At 39.2% G+C, this 21,220-nt stretch overlaps 2 protein-coding genes across 3 annotated transcripts in view; both read right to left on the bottom strand.

Moving 5' to 3' along the window:
* Nucleotides 1-714: 714 nt before the first annotated feature.
* The window catches only part of LPCAT2 (lysophosphatidylcholine acyltransferase 2), a 30,086-nt gene continuing 9,580 nt past the window's right edge, over nucleotides 715-21,220 (bottom strand). For both annotated transcript variants that reach the window (XM_084294509.1, XM_084294510.1), the window contains 10 exons: nucleotides 21,148-21,208; nucleotides 20,112-20,170; nucleotides 18,754-18,788; nucleotides 16,560-16,614; nucleotides 13,397-13,479; nucleotides 12,729-12,854; nucleotides 11,875-12,028; nucleotides 4,588-4,686; nucleotides 2,627-2,768; nucleotides 715-2,368 (listed from right to left, as the gene is read on the bottom strand). In XM_084294509.1, the coding sequence (XP_084150635.1) occupies nucleotides 2,124-2,368; nucleotides 2,627-2,768; nucleotides 4,588-4,686; nucleotides 11,875-12,028; nucleotides 12,729-12,854; nucleotides 13,397-13,479; nucleotides 16,560-16,614; nucleotides 18,754-18,788; nucleotides 20,112-20,170; nucleotides 21,148-21,208 (1,059 nt within the window). In that variant the 3' untranslated portion in view covers nucleotides 715-2,123. The remainder of the gene's footprint in view (nucleotides 2,369-2,626; nucleotides 2,769-4,587; nucleotides 4,687-11,874; nucleotides 12,029-12,728; nucleotides 12,855-13,396; nucleotides 13,480-16,559; nucleotides 16,615-18,753; nucleotides 18,789-20,111; nucleotides 20,171-21,147; nucleotides 21,209-21,220) is intronic.
* Nucleotides 4,694-11,858, bottom strand: CAPNS2 (calpain small subunit 2). The gene is made up of 2 exons (XM_084294511.1): nucleotides 9,415-11,858; nucleotides 4,694-8,909 (listed from the first exon to the last, which is right to left on the bottom strand). The coding sequence occupies exon 1, from the start codon at nucleotides 10,468-10,470 to the stop codon at nucleotides 9,601-9,603; it is 870 nt and encodes a 289-aa protein (XP_084150637.1). The 5' UTR covers nucleotides 10,471-11,858; the 3' UTR covers nucleotides 4,694-8,909; nucleotides 9,415-9,600.

Here is a 21,220-nt window from a genome sequence, read left to right on the forward strand (position 1 = left end):
TAAAATCACCAGTCCTCAATGTGCTGCACTAGTGGTCAGCACAGTGCTCCAGTTGTTTAACGTGGCTGGATTCAACAGCAACACGTGTAAGGCAGCATCAGCAGTCATGCTGCCAGTAAGAAAGAGTAGTTGTTATCTTTGCCCACCCATCTTTTTCTTACTGGCAGGAACAGAAGCCTTATTTGAAAAGGTTACAGCTGGTTGAGAAGCTGAGGAATTCACTTGAAGTGATAGGCAAAAGCATCCTTGCCAAGGAATTAACGTGCATTTCACTTAACTGTACAGCCAGGTTAGGGTATCCCCTGCCTCTCATTCTCTCCTGATGTTCAAATCACACAAAGCCATGTTAGTTACTTCTCAGTAACTGTGGTTGGAGTCGCTCATTTTACATACCAATGGTGATGCCTTATTTTCTGCCAGAAGAGGGGGAGATCTTTCCAGATACCTGCAAGTCTACTTTGTATCATATCCCTTCTTGCTGAGGCAGTCAGCAGAAGTAACTCTTTGGAAGAGCATCAGTCTTGTCCTACGTTTTTAGCCATAGCATAAGGAAAAGTGCCTTCATACTCCGAACTGAAAATACCCACTTGGAATTGCATTGTGCTTAGCAAAGTAAGACATCATAAGGATGATTTCCTGGAAATCCCCCCAGCACCTCACGATGGAGTGCCCTTCCGACTGTACTAAGAAGACATGCATTGTTCAAGTAAAGTCTTCAAGTAAAAATATAGATTTATTTTAAGCACGTGAAACATCAGGATAGGCACAGTTATAAATACAGAAAAGATTAAATGTGGCAATACACTTGGAGCCAGAAAATGCAAACAATAAATTAGAGGCAAAGCTTGACATTTCAAATATGAAAACCAGCTGAAAATTGGTTCTTTTTGGTACTAGACATTCTAGACTTCGCTCACCTCAATTTTAGTTTGAAAATATCCTGTCATTCCACTCCAACTTTTTATTAGAAGCTATTTGCATAAATACCTGTATATTTAAAATGCTGTATAAAGTGCATTCAAGTGAAGGACAGAAAAAGGAAAAGGCTCCATTTCCAGTGCACTAGACGGGACTGAGGCAAAACATACTCAAATCATTGACCAGAAAGAGCTTGGTTTTGAATCAGACCCTACAACCATAATGAGTAATGGCACAGTAATGCAAATATGGTTTCTAGGAGACCATTTTAGAGTAGGTATAAACTACTGGAACTATGGTTTGACAGCATATTTACCTTTCAAGTTTTGCAGAGCAAGGTCACATTCCTCTGTTGATAACTATTAGAATGAAAATATGCTGAGTTTTGAAATGTTCCTCCTAATGTGGTCCTGAACAGTTGTTATTGTAAGCAATATTCTATTTATTTTGAAATAGTCCATTAATTCTTGGGTCTTATTGTCTACATTTTCCTGTGGTCTGTGAACTGCTATCTTGGAATTCTGATTAGTTTTCTGTTGTATAGAAATGCAGCCACTTCCATCTCTAACTAGCCTGTAAGCCTAAAGCTGTTACTGTTAACATCTCAGTGAAATAGCATGTCCTGTTCAGAAGGTTAGGCTTTACAGTTCACAAGTAGTTAAGGGAAATCTAAGGACAACTAAAAGAAAACACCAGCTTCAACTCTCAGCTTCCTGTAACTAATTTCTGTCTCTCTGAAGAAAGGCTAAGGGATATTTGCAAATTAAAACACTCTGGTATAATTATTTTTTGCCTTAAGACGTGTCAAAGATGTAGAAGAATTGAGCAGCACCAAAAATTCTACCTGTTTTTATACATTGGGACTCCTCAGTCTCTACTGTGAAAGGTCTTGTCAGTGCTGGAGCCTTTTAACCCTCTTAGTACATCTGTTGCTTTTGTGGAAGCATGAACTTGGAAGACAGTGAGCAACCATTCCCAATGGTGTGATACTGGCATAGAGGACAAAATAATTACAGTGTTTTTTCCCTTACACTCAAACAGGAATAGCTCTTCGAGATACGAAAAGTAAAAAAAAATAATAATGAAACTATATATATATATATTTTTGAATTGCAACTTTCATCTCTTTTTTCTCTCAGTTGTGCTTATGAATAGGTAGGGAAAACATTCTTGTAGAATTCAAGAGATGAATTCTTCAACTGTTCTCAGTCATCCTTTTTGTCTGAGGTACCTGAGTTATCCTCTTCGTTGTCTGCAGGACAGACTTTATTTCTTGCCACTGGTCTTGTTTCTGAGACTGGGACTGCATTTCCAACTGGAGTGTATTTGGCTTCAGGTGGCTGAATGTCATCTTCCTCCAACATACCTAGCTGGTATCTCTGTAGGTCTAAGTATGTAGTAAACAGCTTGGCATATTCTGGATGCTTGAGTGCAAAGTCTTTGAATTCATCTGAAAAATACAAAAAACACAGATACTACAGTGTGGCAACAGAACCAAAGAAAATTTCAGAGCCTGCTCCTTTTAATGAAGGTGATCTCCAGTTAGGTTTTTCTGAAGCATCTCAGACATATGCAAAGTATCTGGGTCTGTGCTGCAACAGTTTTCCCCAGAAACTATATGTAAACCAGCAGATATTTTTGGGAAAAAGAGGTGTCACTGTTGGTATGACCACCAGAGTGCTCTTCATTATAAAAGGATGTAACTTACCGTAGGACAGCTTCCCAGTTTCATCTGCATCTATTTCTTTAAAGAGGTTAGAAACATCAAGTTCAGGAACCCCCAGAGCTGACTGAATGATACAAGCAAACTCATTTTCCGTTATAGTGCCATCCTCATCCAAGTCAAAGAGCTGGAAAAGATGTAGGTGTAGAAATGCTTTAGCATTCGTATGCCTGTGAACCTTCTGCGTACAAACCAGCCACCCATACCCAAGTATTCAAGTATTCGAGAGATGATTTGTGAACAATGCCTGGGATTTGAAAAGTTGACCAGCTGACTGGTTCCACCTCAGCTACCTTCTCTTACAAGAGCTTTTATGTATTTTCTCTGGAATAATACTAAGCAGAAATTTAGAAGAGCAATGTACATGCTGTAGTTGGGATTAGAATATTCTGTACTAGGAAAAGTATGCAGCAAACCTGTGAGAGTAAAGAAATCTCACAGCATTAGCTTTGTAAGAGAACTTATACAACACTTTAAAACAAAGGTTTATGATAATTGTCACTGTGAGCTATACTGAGGGTCTGTTGGATTCAACCACTCTGTACTAGCATATCTTAGGTTTTAGCCTTCCAATTTAGTCTTCCAGTTATGGCACATCTGGCATCTGATAAACCTGCCATAGTTTACGCTCTGATGTAAAATACCTAACTTCTAGTATATCTGACCTGTCACCCACTAAGTAATTATTATAATTAAGAGGAATTTTGGGGACTGGAATGCAGGCAGTGCATGTACACTGATCATACCATCCTTCCCAGCACAGCGACAATATGCATCTGCTATGAATCACCCCCTTGAGAAATACAAGGGATGGATGGCTGTAATTCTTAAGCATTTGCTACAGGCAAAGAGTCCCATTATGAAGGACAGTACATTTAGTGGCAAAGAAAACAAGTAGCAAAAGAAAACCCATAGTGCCATTTCAGGACAAAATGGACTTTTTACCAGCTGAACCAGTCATTTCACACTAAAATTGGGAATGACAACGAATTACAATTTTTATAATCAATGCAACTGTTACAGTACTGAAGAGTGTAGTCTAGAAAACAAAAGAATAAAGCACCAAAGGCTTGCTTCTTCTGAGGAATCTATAGTAATAAACCATCCTCCAGAAGCATCAACAACTTTGAACAGCTGTGGCACTTATCTGCAAAACAACCATAATAATGGATTGCCATAAAAATATGGGCACTTCCTGAATAAGAATCAATATTAAAATGTATACAGTTTAAGATGAATATGATCAATATCTTAATACAATGTTCAATGCTGTTCATAAGAGGACAGTGGTGGGTAAAATACCTGAATCTGTGTCAAATATCTACTTTAAAAAAAAGGCACTTAGGCATTTTTGTGTTCAAAGATTCAAAAATGGGCATCTCTGGTGCCATGCTGCATGCTTGTACTTGGGATGTGAAAGGTGCTACCACTCCTCAACTGCCCAAACTACCAGGAAACCATAGGACAAGCAAATATATGATCTCTGATGCAGCCCAATCTTGGATGTGCCAGTCCTGAATAGCCCTTCTTGATTCCTCTCACCCCAACCTCCTAGGCTGTTAACAAGAGGGACTCTACTGAGTGCTTGACTCAAGAGGATATTGTTACAATAGTGTTCCAACTATTGTCTACTTGCGACACTGAAGAATCACAGCAGAAAAAAACCTCAGGGGAAAAAACTGCAAGTGCTGCTGAATCATTTTTGGAGTTAGCCTGCCAAGTTACATATTCATTAGTGCCTTCACATGGCTTTTGAAACCCTTTTCTATGAAGTTGATGCCTGCAAATCTCGCCCTCCCCTTCACACTCTAAATGTCAATTGGTTTAAGAGAATTACTCACATTTGCATAACAGATTGAAGCTATAAACTTATGATTTGAAAACTAACAGATTCACAGTCAGTCTTGATTTGTCAGGTTTGTAGATTTACACTAAATTGAACTTACCTTAAATGCCATCTGAATAGTCTCTTCTGTGTTGGCTGGGTTACAAAGAATAGACAAACCAATTACATACTCTCTGAAGTCGATGGTGCCATCTCCATTCTGAAACCAAAATATATATGGCAGGAGTTATGGCTAATAGTGCAAATCACTTTAAAAGCTGTTGTACTAATCAACTATGCAACATGCACTAAGACAGCTACAACATTAAGGGCCTTTTTTCTTCCTGGATAAAATACTAACAGCTTTCAAACTTTGTGTAATAATAGGGATGAAGTAGCAAAACAGAAATTGATCCCCAATTTGGGGCATCAATAGGTCTCAATTTCTATCTTATAAACACACAAGTGAAAAGATTTAAAACAACTTAAAACAAGGAGATTTTCTTTTGCGTATGGCCTCCAAGAAACCCCTAACAAGAACTGGAATACAGGTGCTTAAGGGAAATGGAACCGTTCATGTAGCACTATCTCAGACTAATGCAACATCCTAGAATAAAAAGGGCAGCAGTGAGGCTGTTGCCTTGAGTTAATTCTTCCTAAGAACCTTCAGCAATAAAATATACGCCAGCAAAAGTACAGCCTGACGACGCAGTAAATCAACATGGTCTATCTTAAGCTTTTCTTTGAAGCAAATGCATTGCCCTACATGCTGTTTTGAAGTAAATACATTGTAAGCTAGAAATGCAATGAGTTAATTGTAGCAGCCTGTTTGATAATTGCAGTTTTGACCTGGATGAACATTTCCACACGGTAACTACACAGCTCTTTCAATTGGAGCTTTCGTTGATGGGATTTGTGATTAATTCCATGTAAGCTGCATTGTATTTCCAGACAGGGAAAACAGTAGACGCCCACTGGAATACATGTTTAAGTCAGTAATGTTCCTGTGACCACACTGAAAGTTTTCTTGATGGTTTTGGGAAACATCCAGCCTAGGGAAGCAGCCATATGTTAGCGTTGGTGATGAGACCCAGAGCAGCTAATGAAAGCATAGCTGTGATGACTCGCAGCTCATAGTTTGGAACATTCACAGTTAAGGACATTCGTCAAAAACATTTAAAAAGCAAACAAAAATGTAAAGCAGAGTTCCTTTCATGGATAATGTGCTGTACATTTCAAGACTTTTTTTTTTTTCTTAAGTGGACTCCCTAAGTCTGAGAACGAACAGCACAAAACATTTCAGCCAAGTGAAAGAGGGGTGGTCTCCTGGGTAAATCTGTAGTGAACAGCCAGAACTCGCTTCTATTCCTGGCTCTCCCACCAGCTTCCAATGCCCACTTCAGCATACCACGCTTAACCTTTCTGTTCCTGGTTTTCTCCTGCTGACTAGTGGAATATGGAGCTCCCCAGTGGAGAAATGCTAAGGCTGCTCTGTAGAGTGCTTTGGAAGTCTTGGGCTCTAGAAAACAGGGATTTCTGTTAGTGGGATTAGATCTTAAGATAGTTGTTTAGCAAAAATATTAATAGTTCTAAGTCTGGTGCGTGTCAAGGGATACAACTTTTGTCAGCTTTTAATCGTTGGAAAAGGGCAGTATTCTCTCCTAAATGCTGTTTTATTTAATAATCAGTTGTGTCACTGTGCAGCAGAGGTTCACTTTAAGTATTTTGGCCGTGTCGCAGTTCTCCTAATTATAAAAGCCCTAGCTTTGAAATGTAACATTATAAACTTAAACTCTTAAGACAACTGAAGCAACAATGTAGATAATAATTGTCCAAAGGGCTTTGGAATATTATTTTTGGACAGTTTTATAGATTTCATTCTTAGCAAAGGATTGTTTGATGGCATTAGAATATATAAACATACATAAAGTTAAGAATATTTATCACAGAAAAAGAATTGGACAGTAAACTTAAAATTAATTCAAAAACAACTTTTGAAATTGGTAAACACAGCTTTGGCTGCACATGGAAAAATGACAAGAGCTAACAAGGCTCACGTTACTCAAAGTGTTAAAACCCAATAATCAAAACTGAGAGCAATCTGATACAGAGAACGCCAGCAGCTTGAGTATGAAATGAAATTACTATACTTGTAAGATCATGTTGTGACTAGGTTTACTAAGCCCTAGGATGCTGGCTAACTTCCATATGCTCTGGCATTTTGGTTAAGGAGAAATGATAGGGTTTGTTGCCTGGGAAGAGAGATGGAAGTAAAACTGAAAACACTGGAAAACCTTCCATGTTTCTGTAGCACCAGCACAAAAGAGCAACTACAACAGTTGTTGTACACATACCTAGCTGTGTTTGCAGCCGATACACCCAAGCATATTTTAAGGAATCGTGAGCTAAGCTCCAATTCTCTAAATATCAAAGTAGAACATGTTTATGTGTTTTTAATTATATTATTAAAATAACCAAAAGAGTGTAGCCTCAACAGCCCTGGTTTTCTTAAAGCAAACAAGTTTTCTGCTACTATCTGTGCTACAGCATGTGGGGTAACTAGGGTTTTGATGTAGTTTTTATATAATATAATGAACCTTACTCTTTGGAGAAGGAAGTTTCCACTGCCATAAACAGTCTCCATTTATGGCTGCACAAGGAGATCAAAGCTAGATAACCAGTTAGCTTTAGGCAGCTGGCAAAGCTCTCTGCAAGACAGATGCAGTCAGTAAAATTCAAAATACTACTGCCCTGAAACTCGTATTGTACAAAGGCGACAGGAAAAATGAAGTGCACATGTGCAGTGGTCATTCCTGTTCTGATTAGCTAAGTAAACCTCGAGCTCGCTACAGGGCTACCAGAGAGAAGCCACAACTGGACCACCTGGAGAGGAACTGCACTTGCATGGCTCGTGTTCACACCCAGGCTCATTATATAAGAGGCTTTTGCTCTCAGTCAAAAATTTCAACTGCCTGTTGCTACATGCAAGTTGTATCTTGTCAGAAAGGGAATTCTGAAGCAAACCTGGTAGGGTGGTGCTCCCCTGGAGGCATCACGTTTTCTCTCAACACCCACTTTTCTGTTACTCAGAGAGCCCAAATGCCCCTGTGGATAACTGCACTTTTCCATTGAATACCTGGGGTGAGGGTGAATGTCATTTGAAAGGGACTGACTTCTTTCATCACAGTTTGAGCCAACACAAGTATTTTTACTCTTTGTGTTACCTGGCTTGGTATTAAACACAGTGCAGGAGGAAAAAGAAAAAAAAAAAAAAAGAGCAAAAGTTGTAAGTTTCTTCCTAAGTTGCAAGTAAAAAGCTGTTGCAAGCATACCAGGGAGGAGATTTCATCAGTTTGGAAAATACTTGGCCGAGTGCAACTCTAAGATTTAAAAATCAAAACTATGGGAATGTAGAAACCAAACCAAACCTCAGTACTGCATTAGCATCCAGTTGCCTTGCAGGTATTGTGTGGTATTTCTGTTAGTCACCGATGGAGACATTGCGAGGAGCAGGGGCATTGGACTCCTACACATGGAGGCTGTGTGCAGCTGCTGCCTGCTCCACTCCTGGTGTCACATTCCCATCGGGCAGCACACACCCTAGCCAACTTGCTTTTAAAGCAACCCTGCTGAGAAATCTTCCTCGTTAGTTCGCAGAACAAGAACTGTTTATCCTCAGCTATGTATTCCTTAATTCAGAAAAATACACCTTTAGCAGTTGGTGTTATTTCTTGTTGTATTACTCAAAAATCAACATCTTGAAACTCTGCCATTAGCCTGAGTGGGATGCTGCACCCCGATGCAAAGTTATGTCTGATAGCCAGAGGTTGATTTTGGCTGGCTGGCTGCTGTGTGACTGCATTACTACGGCAAGCTTCTCTAAATATAAATGTAATATTTTAAGTTGTTTTCATTATAACTATAATAAGGTTTCAAGGAGAGAGAGAAAAGATATGGTAATAGAGTTGTAGGAAGGAGAAAAAGGTTGTAAAAGTAGCCTTATATGCCTTCAATTTTGCCCTGGCTAGCAGGTAGAAGTGGCGCTTCTACTCAGGTTTTGTTTAGCAGACAAGCATGAAAAAGCAGAAATACGAAGGAAGCAAAATATGATTATGTAAATTCATTGATCATTATAGTCATTGAAACTTTAATGTTTATTCCCTTGTTAGAAATAACTGCACAACTTATGAATTCATTCAACTCTGCTGGTGACTGCCTTCAGGCAAGCAGAGCTTTATTTCAGCTTACTGAATGCTGACAAATTGGAACAGTAACATCACAAAACCCCACCAAACTTAGAGCTTTTTAAATAATGGTTATATTCCTATGCAAGCCTGCTTTATGTGAGGAAATAACTAAGCTTTGATCCTTCAACATATTCCCTCATTTCAGAGTCTAGACATAGTTTTCTGAGACAGACTTATGCATCTGCACAACTGATAACTTCACAGAATCACAGAATCACAGAATTTCTAGGTTGGAAGAGACCTCAAGGTCATCGAGTCCAACCTCCAACCTAACGCTAACAGCCCTCCACTAAACCATATCCCTAAGCTCTACATCTAAACGTCTTTTGAAGACTTCTAGGGATGGTGACTCCACCACTTCCCTGGGCAGCCTGTTCCAGTGCCTCACAACCCTTTCAGTGAAGAAGTTCTTCCTAACATCTAACCTAAAACTCCCCTGGCTCAACTTAAGCCCATTCCCCCTCGTCCTGTCACCAGGCACATGGGAGAACAGGCCAACCCCCACCTCGCTACAGCCTCCCTTGAGGTACCTAAAAAGAGCGATAAGGTCACCCCTGAGCCTCCTCTTCTCCAGGCTGAACAAGCCCAGCTCCCTCAGCCGCTCCTCGTAGGACTTGTTCTCCAGGCCCCTCACCAGCTTCGTCGCCCTTCTCTGCACCCGCTCAAGCACCTCGATGTCCTTCTTGTAGCGAGGGGAAAACCTTGCACAAACCCTCCAGAATAGCAGACTAACACATGCACAAGAGGAATCACAGCACTTCAATCTAAGCTAAGTACCTCTACCTACATCTACCCTAGAATAAGGAAAAGACTACAGCTTGATAATACAGGATTGCAGTCTTCCATGTGGATCTTTCAGACAAAGCTTATTCTTCTTTGCTATGCTTTCACGAATACATGGTCAGCTGCAGCCAGTCGTCAATGGTTACTTTGATCTGCCCACTTCCATTTTGGTCCAGGGACTTGAAGGTCCGGAACATGCTGTCCAGGCGCACCAAGCAGCTAATGAAGTTGTTAAAATCCATGCTACCGTCCTCGCTGGCATATCTGCGCACGATTACCTGGCAGAGCTCTTCGTTCAGGTGGAACCCAGCAGCCCGCAAGGCCTCCGGCAGCTGAGCTCTCCCAACAGTGCCTGACTGGTTGGTATCATACTGCTTGTATACGCACTGCCATTTCTTGATGTTGTTCCACAGATATTTGAACTCTTCAAAGCCCAGTTTGCCATTTGTATCGTTGTCCATGACTGCTACCATGCTACGGCATGTGTCTAAGCTGAAGCCATCTGTCTTCAGGTCTTGATGTCTGGAAAGCACTTTGTTCAGGATGTCCCTTAGCTCGGTAGCAGATACTTCCATATCATCTCCAGCCAGCTGGACAAAAAGGCGACGGAACCGTCTAATCTCCTCGCTCTCATGAGCTTCAACATTCGTAAAATGGTTGTAAGGAGGTGGAGGTGGCTCTGGATTATACTGAGCTGCTGCTTCACTTATGAGATTGACAAGACCTCCAACAAGTCCTCCAAGATTCCCTCCATGTCCGCCTCCTGTGAGGAGACCTCCAAGGCCACGTGCAAGGCTTCCTCCACGGCCACTACTGCTTCCTCCACTCAGCAAAGCTTTAGCCAGGAACATTGCGAAGATTTTCTGAAGGGAGTTACTCAGAGATCCAGTGCTTCTGTAACTCTCCGAAGCCGTATTGTGTCTGAGCTGGGTGTGGGCAGAACACAGCTTATCTGCGTGCTTAGACTTTACCATGTCTGTGCATGTCTTCAGCTGCCAGAGTTATCGCAGATCTCAGCAGTTTCTGCCAGTCGTTGATATGCCTCTGCTTCTTTCTTCTTGTCTGCATATTTAGCTTTATGAGATTTGATAAATCTTTTTAGCAAAAAACCTGAAGAGACTGAAAGCCAGAAAGGACAAGTCTCAAGAAACATATGCTCATAACTGAAGCAGTTTGAAAAGAGCCCTCCACCTTAGTGTGACCATTTCTCTGTAAAGCTTCTCTCCTAAAGATGAATACAGGGAAAGCTTACTAGAGTCTCAACTGTTCTTGCAATATTTTATGCCTTCAACTTTTTGGTGAATTGTGCATTATGTTGCAAATTCCAGTCACTGAAGCAGTTGTGCCAGAAAGGGGAGGTGAAAAGAGTCTTGATTGCCTTTAATTATTTTGGTTGCCACACTGTACTTCTCTTACATTTGTGCTGTGCTTCAGAACTCAGCTATGTGCTCATAGGAGCCAACAGTCCAAGGCGAGGAGGCAGGAATGGAAAAAGGATGAGTGCTTTATCTGCTAGAGCTTCTGTGCATTCAGCAACTACAGAAATACATTTGACATATCTATTTTAAAGTCTGTAAATCCTTTGTATTTGGGAAAATCCTAGAAGTTCAAATCAACACAACTTGCCCTCCCAAGGACAGGTGTACTGCTAGATCTAACTTGACTAGGAAGAGTGATGCTGCATTAGGAAAGCTCCCAAGATGAGAAACAAACTGGTTCATAAGCACTTCCAGGAAAACACGCTGCTTCCAGTGTAGCACATATGGGACACATACAGTAAGATGAATTCTACACTGTCCTCAAGTTACTTAGGTTTCTGGTGCAGTCAGAGGGGCACATCCACACAGCAATTTTCCCTATCTTCAGGGACAAGTATAAAATCTGAAGAAAAGCCTAGATGATCAGATTAGCACTGGCACATGCCTTCTTTATGGTTGGAGACAGGCAAAAGGAGTTTTTACAGTGTCTAATAGCACCTTTCACAAACACAGCAGGAACACACTCTAGTTAGCTTCAATCTGCCTTAAATTATCTACTTATAACTACAGCACTTAATTAAGCTGTCAGAATGTAAATGAGAGCAAAATCTCAGTAGGCAAAAGCAAATATTCAGCCACTACCAGCGTGGAGATTATCATCTGGTGATGGTGGTGCAGCAACTTGTTCCAAGACATGGCTGTTAACTCACAACTCCAAACTGACCAATTTCTTTCCATCAAAACAAAAAATGGTAACTGTATGAGTCACCCGTCTAGCTTGTGGAATTGCTAACCAAGAAGCATTTACTAAGCTGGATGTAATGAATTAAATATCCTTTGGGATGTAGTTCTTAACAAAACATTGCCAACAAATCTCCAGCCAGGTAACAGACTACTCACCCTATCGAAGAGGTGAAACAGCTCTCTGAGGACATCTGAAATAGGCAGCTTCAAGTACTCTGAAAACTCCTCAATTCCAATTCTTCCCCCTTTGGAAGCACTTGCAATAGCAGCAAAGGTATCCAACTGCTCTCTGACGTGATTCCATTTTAGGCTATGCAAACAAGAGGGAGAGGAGGTTTTTCTATACAGCAGATCTTGAACAGATGGAATTTCAGTAGGAGTTATTATAGTGTTCAAAGACAAAAAATAGCCAAGAGTGTGAGTGTACAGCACTGGAAATGCTGTACTTCCAGGCTGATATTTTGTATGAAATCAGCAATTAAGGACTGCCCCCCCATGGCCACTAGTATTAAAAGCAGCCAGTTCTATCCTTGGGTATTTCAGAATTCCTTAGATTACCTTCCCAAACCTATTATCAACAGGCTAGTCCAGTGGAGATGTTTTGTTTTCATTGCCATAAATTCAGGTATAACATTATTTTGCTACGTTAGGTGTTACTGTGAATATTTCTTTAACAGAAGGGTATATATCGCAACTCTGTTAGCTAACTCTCTACCCAAACACTAATATTGCTGCAGCCTGGGAAGCATCTGATCTCTCTATAAAATTACAGCTCTGCACTTTGGTAAGAATAATTACGATTGCCATGTAACTACTGAAGATTTTTCCAGACGGAGTTGTATAAATAAGTGTGTGGCACATATGTAACAAGTCTAGATTCACAGTGCACAGACTTTATATTTGACCACAGCCATGCCAGGTCAGTTGTCAGGTCACTTTTCTTTTTATAGATGACAAATGAACTGCAACGTGGAAGTAATTATTATCACCAACAGCTTAACTTCCCTTACTTGAGTTTCTTGCTAATTTTGGTGAACTCCACCAGCCCTGCTTCCATGGGCAAAGTTAGCTGTCCTGCTGAAATCATCAGTCTGCAATCTTCAAAAGTATGATCAGTGACTGGCACGTTCAAAGCACTGAAAAACAAATTAAGAAAATTAAGGAAAAAGAAAATCAACTTATTATATAAAAATGACCTTGAGTTGACTGTTCCTGTTCCCACCACCTCAGCTTGGCTTTGCTAATACACAAAACACAAAACGATAATTCATTCTTGCTTTGCTGAAGGTAGGATAGAGCAATACATTTTGTGAAGCCATACTTTGAAATGTTATGGCAGTGTCATGATGGTTTAAGATTTACAGTCTTGTAAATGCATTCCAGTAACCTTAGAGAACCATTTACATATTCTTATCAAGCAAGTAAGGCAGGATTTTACTTCAGCTTTACATGTTCTGAACATATTATGTTCCAACATAATCTGCTTTATGCTCTACATAAAAGCAATCCAAGGGTGTTTTGGTATAGGAATTTGACACCTATGTATAGCACATAGGACTTAACTGTGTGACAGTGTACCTGGAGTACGTGGCTAGGATGTGTATGAGCATATATCAAAGGATATATGGATAGATATGAAAGAAAAGTTCTCTAAGATTTTATTTATGACGTTACATACGTTGCCATGGTTTGTCGGACTCTGTTGGCAAAAAGAATGGGATCTTTCTTTTCTTCCTCAGTAGGCACATGAACAGGCAAAAACTGAAAGAAAGGAGTTATCTGATCAATTTAGAGTCACCACTTTATTAACAACACGGACAGTTTCTTATTATTGTCTGGAATAGGGGAAAAACAGGAGAAAAGGTCAGCCATGCAATGAAAGAACTGGACACTAGAGGTCTCAACTGCTTTAGAAACAACTCGGGCTCACAAACAAGATTAGTCCAAACTGCTTAAAGGTTGGTAGAAGCAGTTTTAAAAAAGAAAAATTAAAACTCCAAAGAAGAGAATTAAATACATATGTAGTTAGAAAATTAAATGCTGTGTCTATAAGAATGCACATCTGAAATCCTGTACAATCATTTTTAAAGATTCCTTATAAATGATGTTATTAGTGGAAAAGTATGTGTAGGATTTGTAAGTTTTTTTTCCATACATGCCACAGTAGCACCCAGTACCTGTTAATTGTATCTGTCAGGATGTGATCGATAAGTTTCCTGTAAGTTTCTCCTCTGTGGTAAAAATGGGATCTTAGCTCTGAATTACCAACAGAGCGCTAAATGGATACTGATGCTATAAAATTGTGCAACCCCAAGCAGAGAATAAAAAAGCCCAACAAAACAACCCACTCTTTTCCCAAGCTCGGAAAACAGAGCAGATATCTAAGCAGATGTCTATTACAGCAGGTGTGTGTGCTGATATGTATTCTGTTCTTCCTCCTTCAGTCTACAGAGTGGTCAGCTGCAGCTCAGATTCCTGTACCAATTCTCATTTGTGATTATCAGTTATCTCACTCACGCTGCCTCTCATCCCGCAGTCCTGCCCTTCAATCCTAGACTACAGCAATGCTAGAAGTGTAAGATGTTGCACACTTCATTAGCAGACACAGTTGCTAAATATCTGTCAACATGTTTCTTCAGTTTTTTATCTAGTTGTTGGTGATACACTACCATAATGGTAACTACATCCAACTGGTAACTATAGATACAGTCCATCCTGACCAGCCTTTTTGTCTTTGATTTTAAAGTACGCTGCCTCTTTATGACCAAAACCAGTAAGTTCATGGAACAAGTTATCTGTCAAATAGCCATAACAATTCTCTGTTTATAGCCAGGAGTTTTCTCTCCCGGAAGGACAGCAGGGGCCCAGCAGTTCACACGAAGTTTTGAGATTTCATTCCTTCTACAAGGAGCTTCCAGCTCTGTTCAAGGCTGACACATGTCCCTGCTTATTACAACTCCCCTGCAGAAGTCATGTAACCCTTAGGTTGAGGAAACACAGATACTTTGTACACACATGGAGAACGGTGTTATCACTGGGTAAGATGAGAAAACAAATCTGAGAAGTTTATCTGTGTAAACATGGTTTATGGTCTTGTAGGTGGTCATTATATCATTTGAGGCTGAGGTCTTGCTCAGGCAGCAATTTAGATTTTTGGTAGGTGAAACACCACCTCTTTTTCAAAAAACCTGCCTACCACTAATTATTCATAAAACCAGTTTGCCAGAAACCAGAACAGGAGGTAAAGAATTTGGTTTCTTGGCCTCTCAAGGAGGCATGCATGATCTCACACATACCCAGCTGCTTATCGGGTGATGACTACTAAGTATACCTTTGCTGTCAAATTGCAATCCTATAAGAAAAATTCTTCACAGCACTTTCAGTATCAAAAATTCTTCTCTGATTTGCTTTTGACCTGGTCTATCTTCTTTCAGAATTTTCCAAATGCTGCAATTTTTGCAGCCATAAAACTCACGGCCACGTTCACTGTTTAATTGTCAATATACACAATTTGGCTAGATACTTCCTCGGACTGCAATTCTGCATCATGGTTGATGCACTGTAGGAAGAGGCAGAGCAGTACGGATGGGAATGGAGAGGCTGCTTGTTCACAGCATGTGGCAGTCCACTGCTAAAAGGAGTAGTCTGATTTCCTCCCTCTGCAGGTCAATCTGCCCCTTCTCTTTGGTCTTTTGGTAGGACTTTTGCATCAATGATTTGCAATTATTTTCACCCTGGGGACACGTGCTGCTGTGAAAGCTGTGTATTTCTTCATGTTTTCGTTTCACCTTTGGGAACAGAATTTATTTTTTAACAGGCAAGTTTGAGTTCCATTCTGAAGTAGGAGGAAATAAACCTCCTACTGGAAGGGCTACATTAATTACTTCTTGTTCCCACGTATATGAATTACACAGGTATGTCCTTCTGTGCAAAATCATGGGGAGAATTCTATCTTTAGTACACATTCCATAAATATAACTGTTTACTGCATGTATTATAGTATACAAGATGCTCCCTTAAAATGAATTTAACTGACAACGAAGACTGTATTGCTAGATTTTAGTAGCAGCAACACTGCTTGTGTTCAGAGAGCTCTGCACAACTTTGTGAGTTCTGTATTTTTCAAATAAGCAGCAAAAGCTGTCTGAATTTCTCCCATTACTCAGGTCCCTAAACCAAATTGCTTGATACTGACAATCTTTGGGGTCTGTCATGGAATGTGAAGTACAACCCTTAAAGTGATCACAGCTGTTATCTGGCTCCTCACGACTGCATTCTGAACGTTGACTCTGACAGGAAGCAAGCTGTTAGAGTAAGTGTGCTGCTGTTATGAAGTGTGTACTTTATGTCAGTTGTCATTCGTCTGTCTGTGTGCTCTGCTACTGATTTTACTGATCAAGGCTCAGCTTTCTCCACAGTACAAACACCGGAGTCCTTGAGCTCTTAGTTGCAGAAGCCTTTTAGAGTTCAGCCTGGGAAGGTGGTGAGGAAGACAAAGAGGTTTTCAAGGCAGCAGGGAAATGAGAAGGTGGGAAAAAAAAGACAAGTTACCTTTACTAGTATGTATTATAATTGTTAAATGGACATAGCAAGTTAGCAATGATTTCACAGTGCTTTAAAAATAAAGGCTTTTCTGCCAGCTTTCATTTAGGAACGCATCAGGTTAAGTGATACAGAGATGCGGACAACAGATCTGAATATATTTTCACCGTGGTACTGTTCTTGTTGCTGAGACATTTGTTTATAGATCACTAGCAGTGACTAAGAACGTGAATTTATGCTGACGTACGAACTCAGTAGGAGTTACTGAATCTTAGTATAAGATTATTTTTAATTCTTACCTCAACCTCTACTCTTGTGAAGAGCTGACACATCGTCATTACAAATAGCTCTTTTCTGCAGGTGGAGAAGAGAGAGAAAAAAAAAGACAGTTATTTTAAAAAAAAGTATTTGCAGATGAAACATTCTGAAGCATTGATGAAAACACAGCCAATATTGGGCGAGGTTTTTAAGTACCTTGCAGTAAAGTTTCCTGAAATGTTGTTTGATGTTTTTCTATAGGGATTCTGCATACACTGGCTGCCTGCTCACTGGGCAGGCAACCTGTTATCAGTTGTCATACTTATTAACAATACTATACAATTCTTTGGCTAGCAAAATGTGTATGTGTTATTTTATCTTTAAAGAGGTGAACACATAACGGATTTTGAAGCTTTAAGAGCTTTGATTCTGAGAAGCAGCTTTACTTCCCTATCTTTTATTCTCTTATCTGCAAAACAGCCAGTAACTTCCTTCTGCAGAACTGAAGCAAGGATCTGTAACTATTTGCTACCCACTTTGCAAATTATAGTCATGTTTACACAAATATGTTAATTAGTGTGTCCAGGACCTTCAGTGCTTTAAGAAATGGACAAGTTTTAACAGGTAGGGAGAGGAAGAAGCTGGGAAAAAGAATAAGCATATCCACTTCTATTTATAACTTGTTCACTGAGATTTTTAAGCAGAAATGTACATTTGCTCTCCACTTTAAATCATGTAAATTAGAGTAGGAAACTTTAAAGCAATCTTTCTTCTGTTCCTGAATTTGAAAAAATAAAAACGAGAAAAAATGCAGAACTAAGTGATCCTTTTTGCTCTCTGCAGGAATCCACCCTTAATGCTTGATTTCCTAATATGTAATTTTAGGCATGACACTCAGTAAAACACAAAAATAGAAAAGTAACAAGTGAAAGCAGAAACTGGGTCAGGAGGTTTCTGAGAAGGAGACTGGTACTGTCCATTCTGGCTGCAATACCCAAGATGTTTTATGAAGACTGCAAGTTCTGCATTTTCCCTCACAACTAAAGACAATTATTTTAAATCTTTGAGTATAAATGCTTCGTTGGAGTAATCTATAGTATGCTACTGAATCTGTACTATATATTACTATCAGCGTGCTGATAACTGACAGCAATAACAAGAAAAATCTAAACTAAAGAAGATGGGTATTTTCATCTAAGTCAGCTTTCAAAATGTCCATTCTATAAGTTTGTGAGTGGTAGGATTAACTAACGATAGCTTAAAAGACACTTTTAAGTAGAGCATTTAAAATGCTCCACTTCACTAGTTCAGATATGTCTCAAATCAGTTGTCTGAAAATTTTAGTCACATCGTAAATCAGTAGTGCTGCACTTAGATGCATTACATATTCCACATGAAAGTATGGTCTATGAATTCTGCAAATCCACATAATGTTCTAGTGAGTGTTTATGAGCTGAAAAGTGCTTCCCAGACAGTAGTTTTGGTATTTTCAGTACAGTTTATGGAAGTTTTTTAATAAAATATTTTATCATATCAGAAGACCACCTGTACTGCCAAAAAAAAAAAAAACAAAAACCACAAAACAAAACAACAACAACAAAAAAAAAAGCAACAAAAAAACAAGACCCATAGCCAAAATGGTCTGTTAAAACATTTTTCATTGTTTAATTGTCAGAAACTATATTTAGCCTCATCACTGGCATCTCAAGCAATTGCTTTTGTCGAGTCAGGTAAAAGCAAAAATAATCCTACATGTCAGAATAGAAAGACAGGGAAACATAATTGTTTTGCCTGTCTTCTTCACCTATTGTCATGTTATTCTTCAAGGAAGGTGTGGAAAAAATAGATGGAGGGGATAAAATAACATTTATTTTCTCTTGTTTCTATACCATGTAGGAAACTGTTAATATCAATGGTCTTTGATGGCCACTGATTGTTCCCAAAAGAAAAAGAATTTCCAGTTTTCCCTTGGTCTAATGTAATATGCAAAACATAGGAGAAAATTAAACAAAGCAGTGGCAGAGATGGAAATAATGTTTTCCTGTTTGGAAACTCCTCCTCTACCCGTTCAGATATGAAATCTACTGCATGACAGCATTATCTCCAAGAACTTCCCCCTCATAAAAAAAGCCACGTAGAGGATCATGAGTCTTAACTTTGCCCAATCTGTCTGGCAGACTGTTTAGGAATGGGGAAAAAAATGTGTGTAATTTTTAGTAGGATTAAGAAACTTACAGTGAATAGCCTTGCCATGTCCAGGTCACAGTATCCTAAGGATAAAAATAAAACACAGAAATGTATGACAAAATGAGATCAAAGTTAGAGAGCAGATAGGTTACAACATAAAACAGGCACAAGTTTAGTAAAAGCAGATGATGGTGTTATAGTGCTGTAGTGAAAATAAATAAAGGTGACCATATGTCTAGGATTTCTTGCTGTAAAAAATTGGAAATAAGCATGGCAGACTTGTGTTCTATCAACAATTAGGAATAAAACTTCAGTGGTTATTTAGATGTTTTAAATCATTCATTCTCATTCATTCTAATCTAAACAACAGAAGTAGAAAAAAAGTATCTGATAAGTCTTCTGAAGTGGACTTCACCAGTCCACTTAGAAAGGCAGCCTCCTAAATACGCTAGACAAAGACATAAATATATATGTTATATTGTCCCTAAATGTGTTTTCAAGGACATCTCTGCATAGGTAATCTATCATGCTTTTTCTTTGTGTTTTTTTTTTGTTTGTTTGTTTTTTGTTTGTTTGTTTTTTTTTTTGTTTTTTTTTTTGGCTTTGCATTTTTTTCTTATTCTATGTTTATTACTTCCTATATATAATTTTTACAGCGTGTGCTGCAGATCCTTACATCCTATCAGTGAAATGCAGTTCCAGTCCCTGTTAAGTGGTTCACTGTTTTCAAATTGATCTGCAAAAGGATTTTACATAGGAATCATTGTAAATAATAAATTAAAAGTTTGGTCTTTTCTGGATTTGTGTGTTGAGCAGGGAATTAAAAAAACACGTTAACAGTCGCTAGACGTGTGTCCCAGTATTACATCTGTCAGTGAAATGGAGCCATATGGCTCTACCCCTATACTTGGCAGGGAGTGTAAACAGTTACCCAGCAAAACAAATGAAAGTTACACAAAAAGAACCATCTGCAAAGCTGCCCTCTTGAGCTGCGTGAAAGAAAGGGGTGTTGGAAGTAGTGCATGGTTCAGCTTTGCTTTTGTTCAGAAAGCCTGCCTGCAGTAAGAGGACTTGACCAAAAAAGGATAACTAGTAGGGAAGTTGTGTGCATTTTAGACTTCCAAGCACAGACTCTGTGACTTTGCAGGAAGTTTCTAACTTCCGCTGCAATATTTTCTTACATTTCCTCTTCCTTGAAGTACAGCTAAGATGCCCAGAAGTAAGTTTTTCGCAATCAGAATAGCAATTACATCATGCTGATTCTTGGGAAGCCTGGAATTCTCCAATGATAAGCTCAGGGCAATAGATTCTTCAGTTACAAAGCAAAATATTTAGCCTACGTACACTCTAAGTCAGTATTTTGACTTCCAGATTACCAGTTAGTGATACAAGAATGTTCTGCTCACCAGCTTGTTGGGGTATCGGAGCAGCACAGGCTGCACAGGAACTCGTGGAATGAATGCACCTGCAACCAAAAAAGTTGTATGGGTTGTTAAGACTGAGCTTCATACAGCAGTTGGAAGTTCTAAGAGATTCAAGTAAGATAGGATATTTGGAAGAAGATTTTTTTCAAGGCCAGAGGAATGGAAAAGGTTTTTTCTTTTTTTTTCTTTTTTTTTTTTTTCTTTCCCATAAAATCATCAGTGCAACTAGTAAGATGTCAGAACAGACAAAAAGCAAGGAGAAAGCTGTCTCAGATCCCTGGACTGTTCAAACTGATTTTCTGTGTATTTCCTCCACTTGATTGCCATTTATTTCAAAGGATTAGATTCTCACAAGGCTGTTGAGTGTTTCCTGAAGTCTCCTCTGTTTTGATCATCTTGGTAAGTGATAGGAATCTGAGCATTTAGTACTGGTTTTGCAACTTTGCTACCAAAGACACTGTACAACAGTAAGAAAGGAGAGCACTGTGGCTTTAACTGAAGTGCAGCACAACAGGCTAATGGTCAGTGATGCTATCAAGCCCCTTTCCGTGTTAAGAATAATCTATTGGCCTATCTTGCTAAGCCACACACAAACAGATTTCATAGTTTAGTTGCTAAGTCTTGCACGACAAAATTTACAGGAAACTAAGTTCACACAACTGTAGGTTGAGTTAAAGGAACATCGTAAGTAGGATGCGTTTTGGTAGTTTATGTCATAGTAGTCAGTCATTTTTCTGGGTAACTAAAGAAACAACAACAAAAAACTACAAACAAGTATGCAGCACAGATATTTTGCAACCTACAAAATACCAAAAATGAGAAAAGTCAAACGATAGAATACATTAGCGGGTTTAGAGCGATGGAAACATCAGTGATGTAAGGCAGCACTGAAACTTTAACAACAGAACACATCACCACAATGCTGCTGTGGGTATGTACCTGCAGAAAGCCATACCAGAGCTACCAGACTAGTATTTCATACATTGTTTTCCAACAAAGATGTGACAAAATTTCTCACCTTGTTTAAATGTGATCAGACAAGATCGGTTTGTGCAGGTGCCTTCTGGGAAAATCAGTATCTTGGATTTAAA

This window comes from Netta rufina, assembly GCF_964035555.1.
Source record: "Netta rufina genome assembly, chromosome: 13".
Classification (NCBI taxonomy): Eukaryota; Metazoa; Chordata; class Aves; order Anseriformes; family Anatidae; genus Netta; species Netta rufina.

Coding starts and splice junctions, on each gene's coding strand:
- CAPNS2 (XM_084294511.1), bottom strand. CDS start 10,470: ATGGTAAAGTCTAAGCACGCAGATAAGCTGTGTTCTGCCCACACCCAG.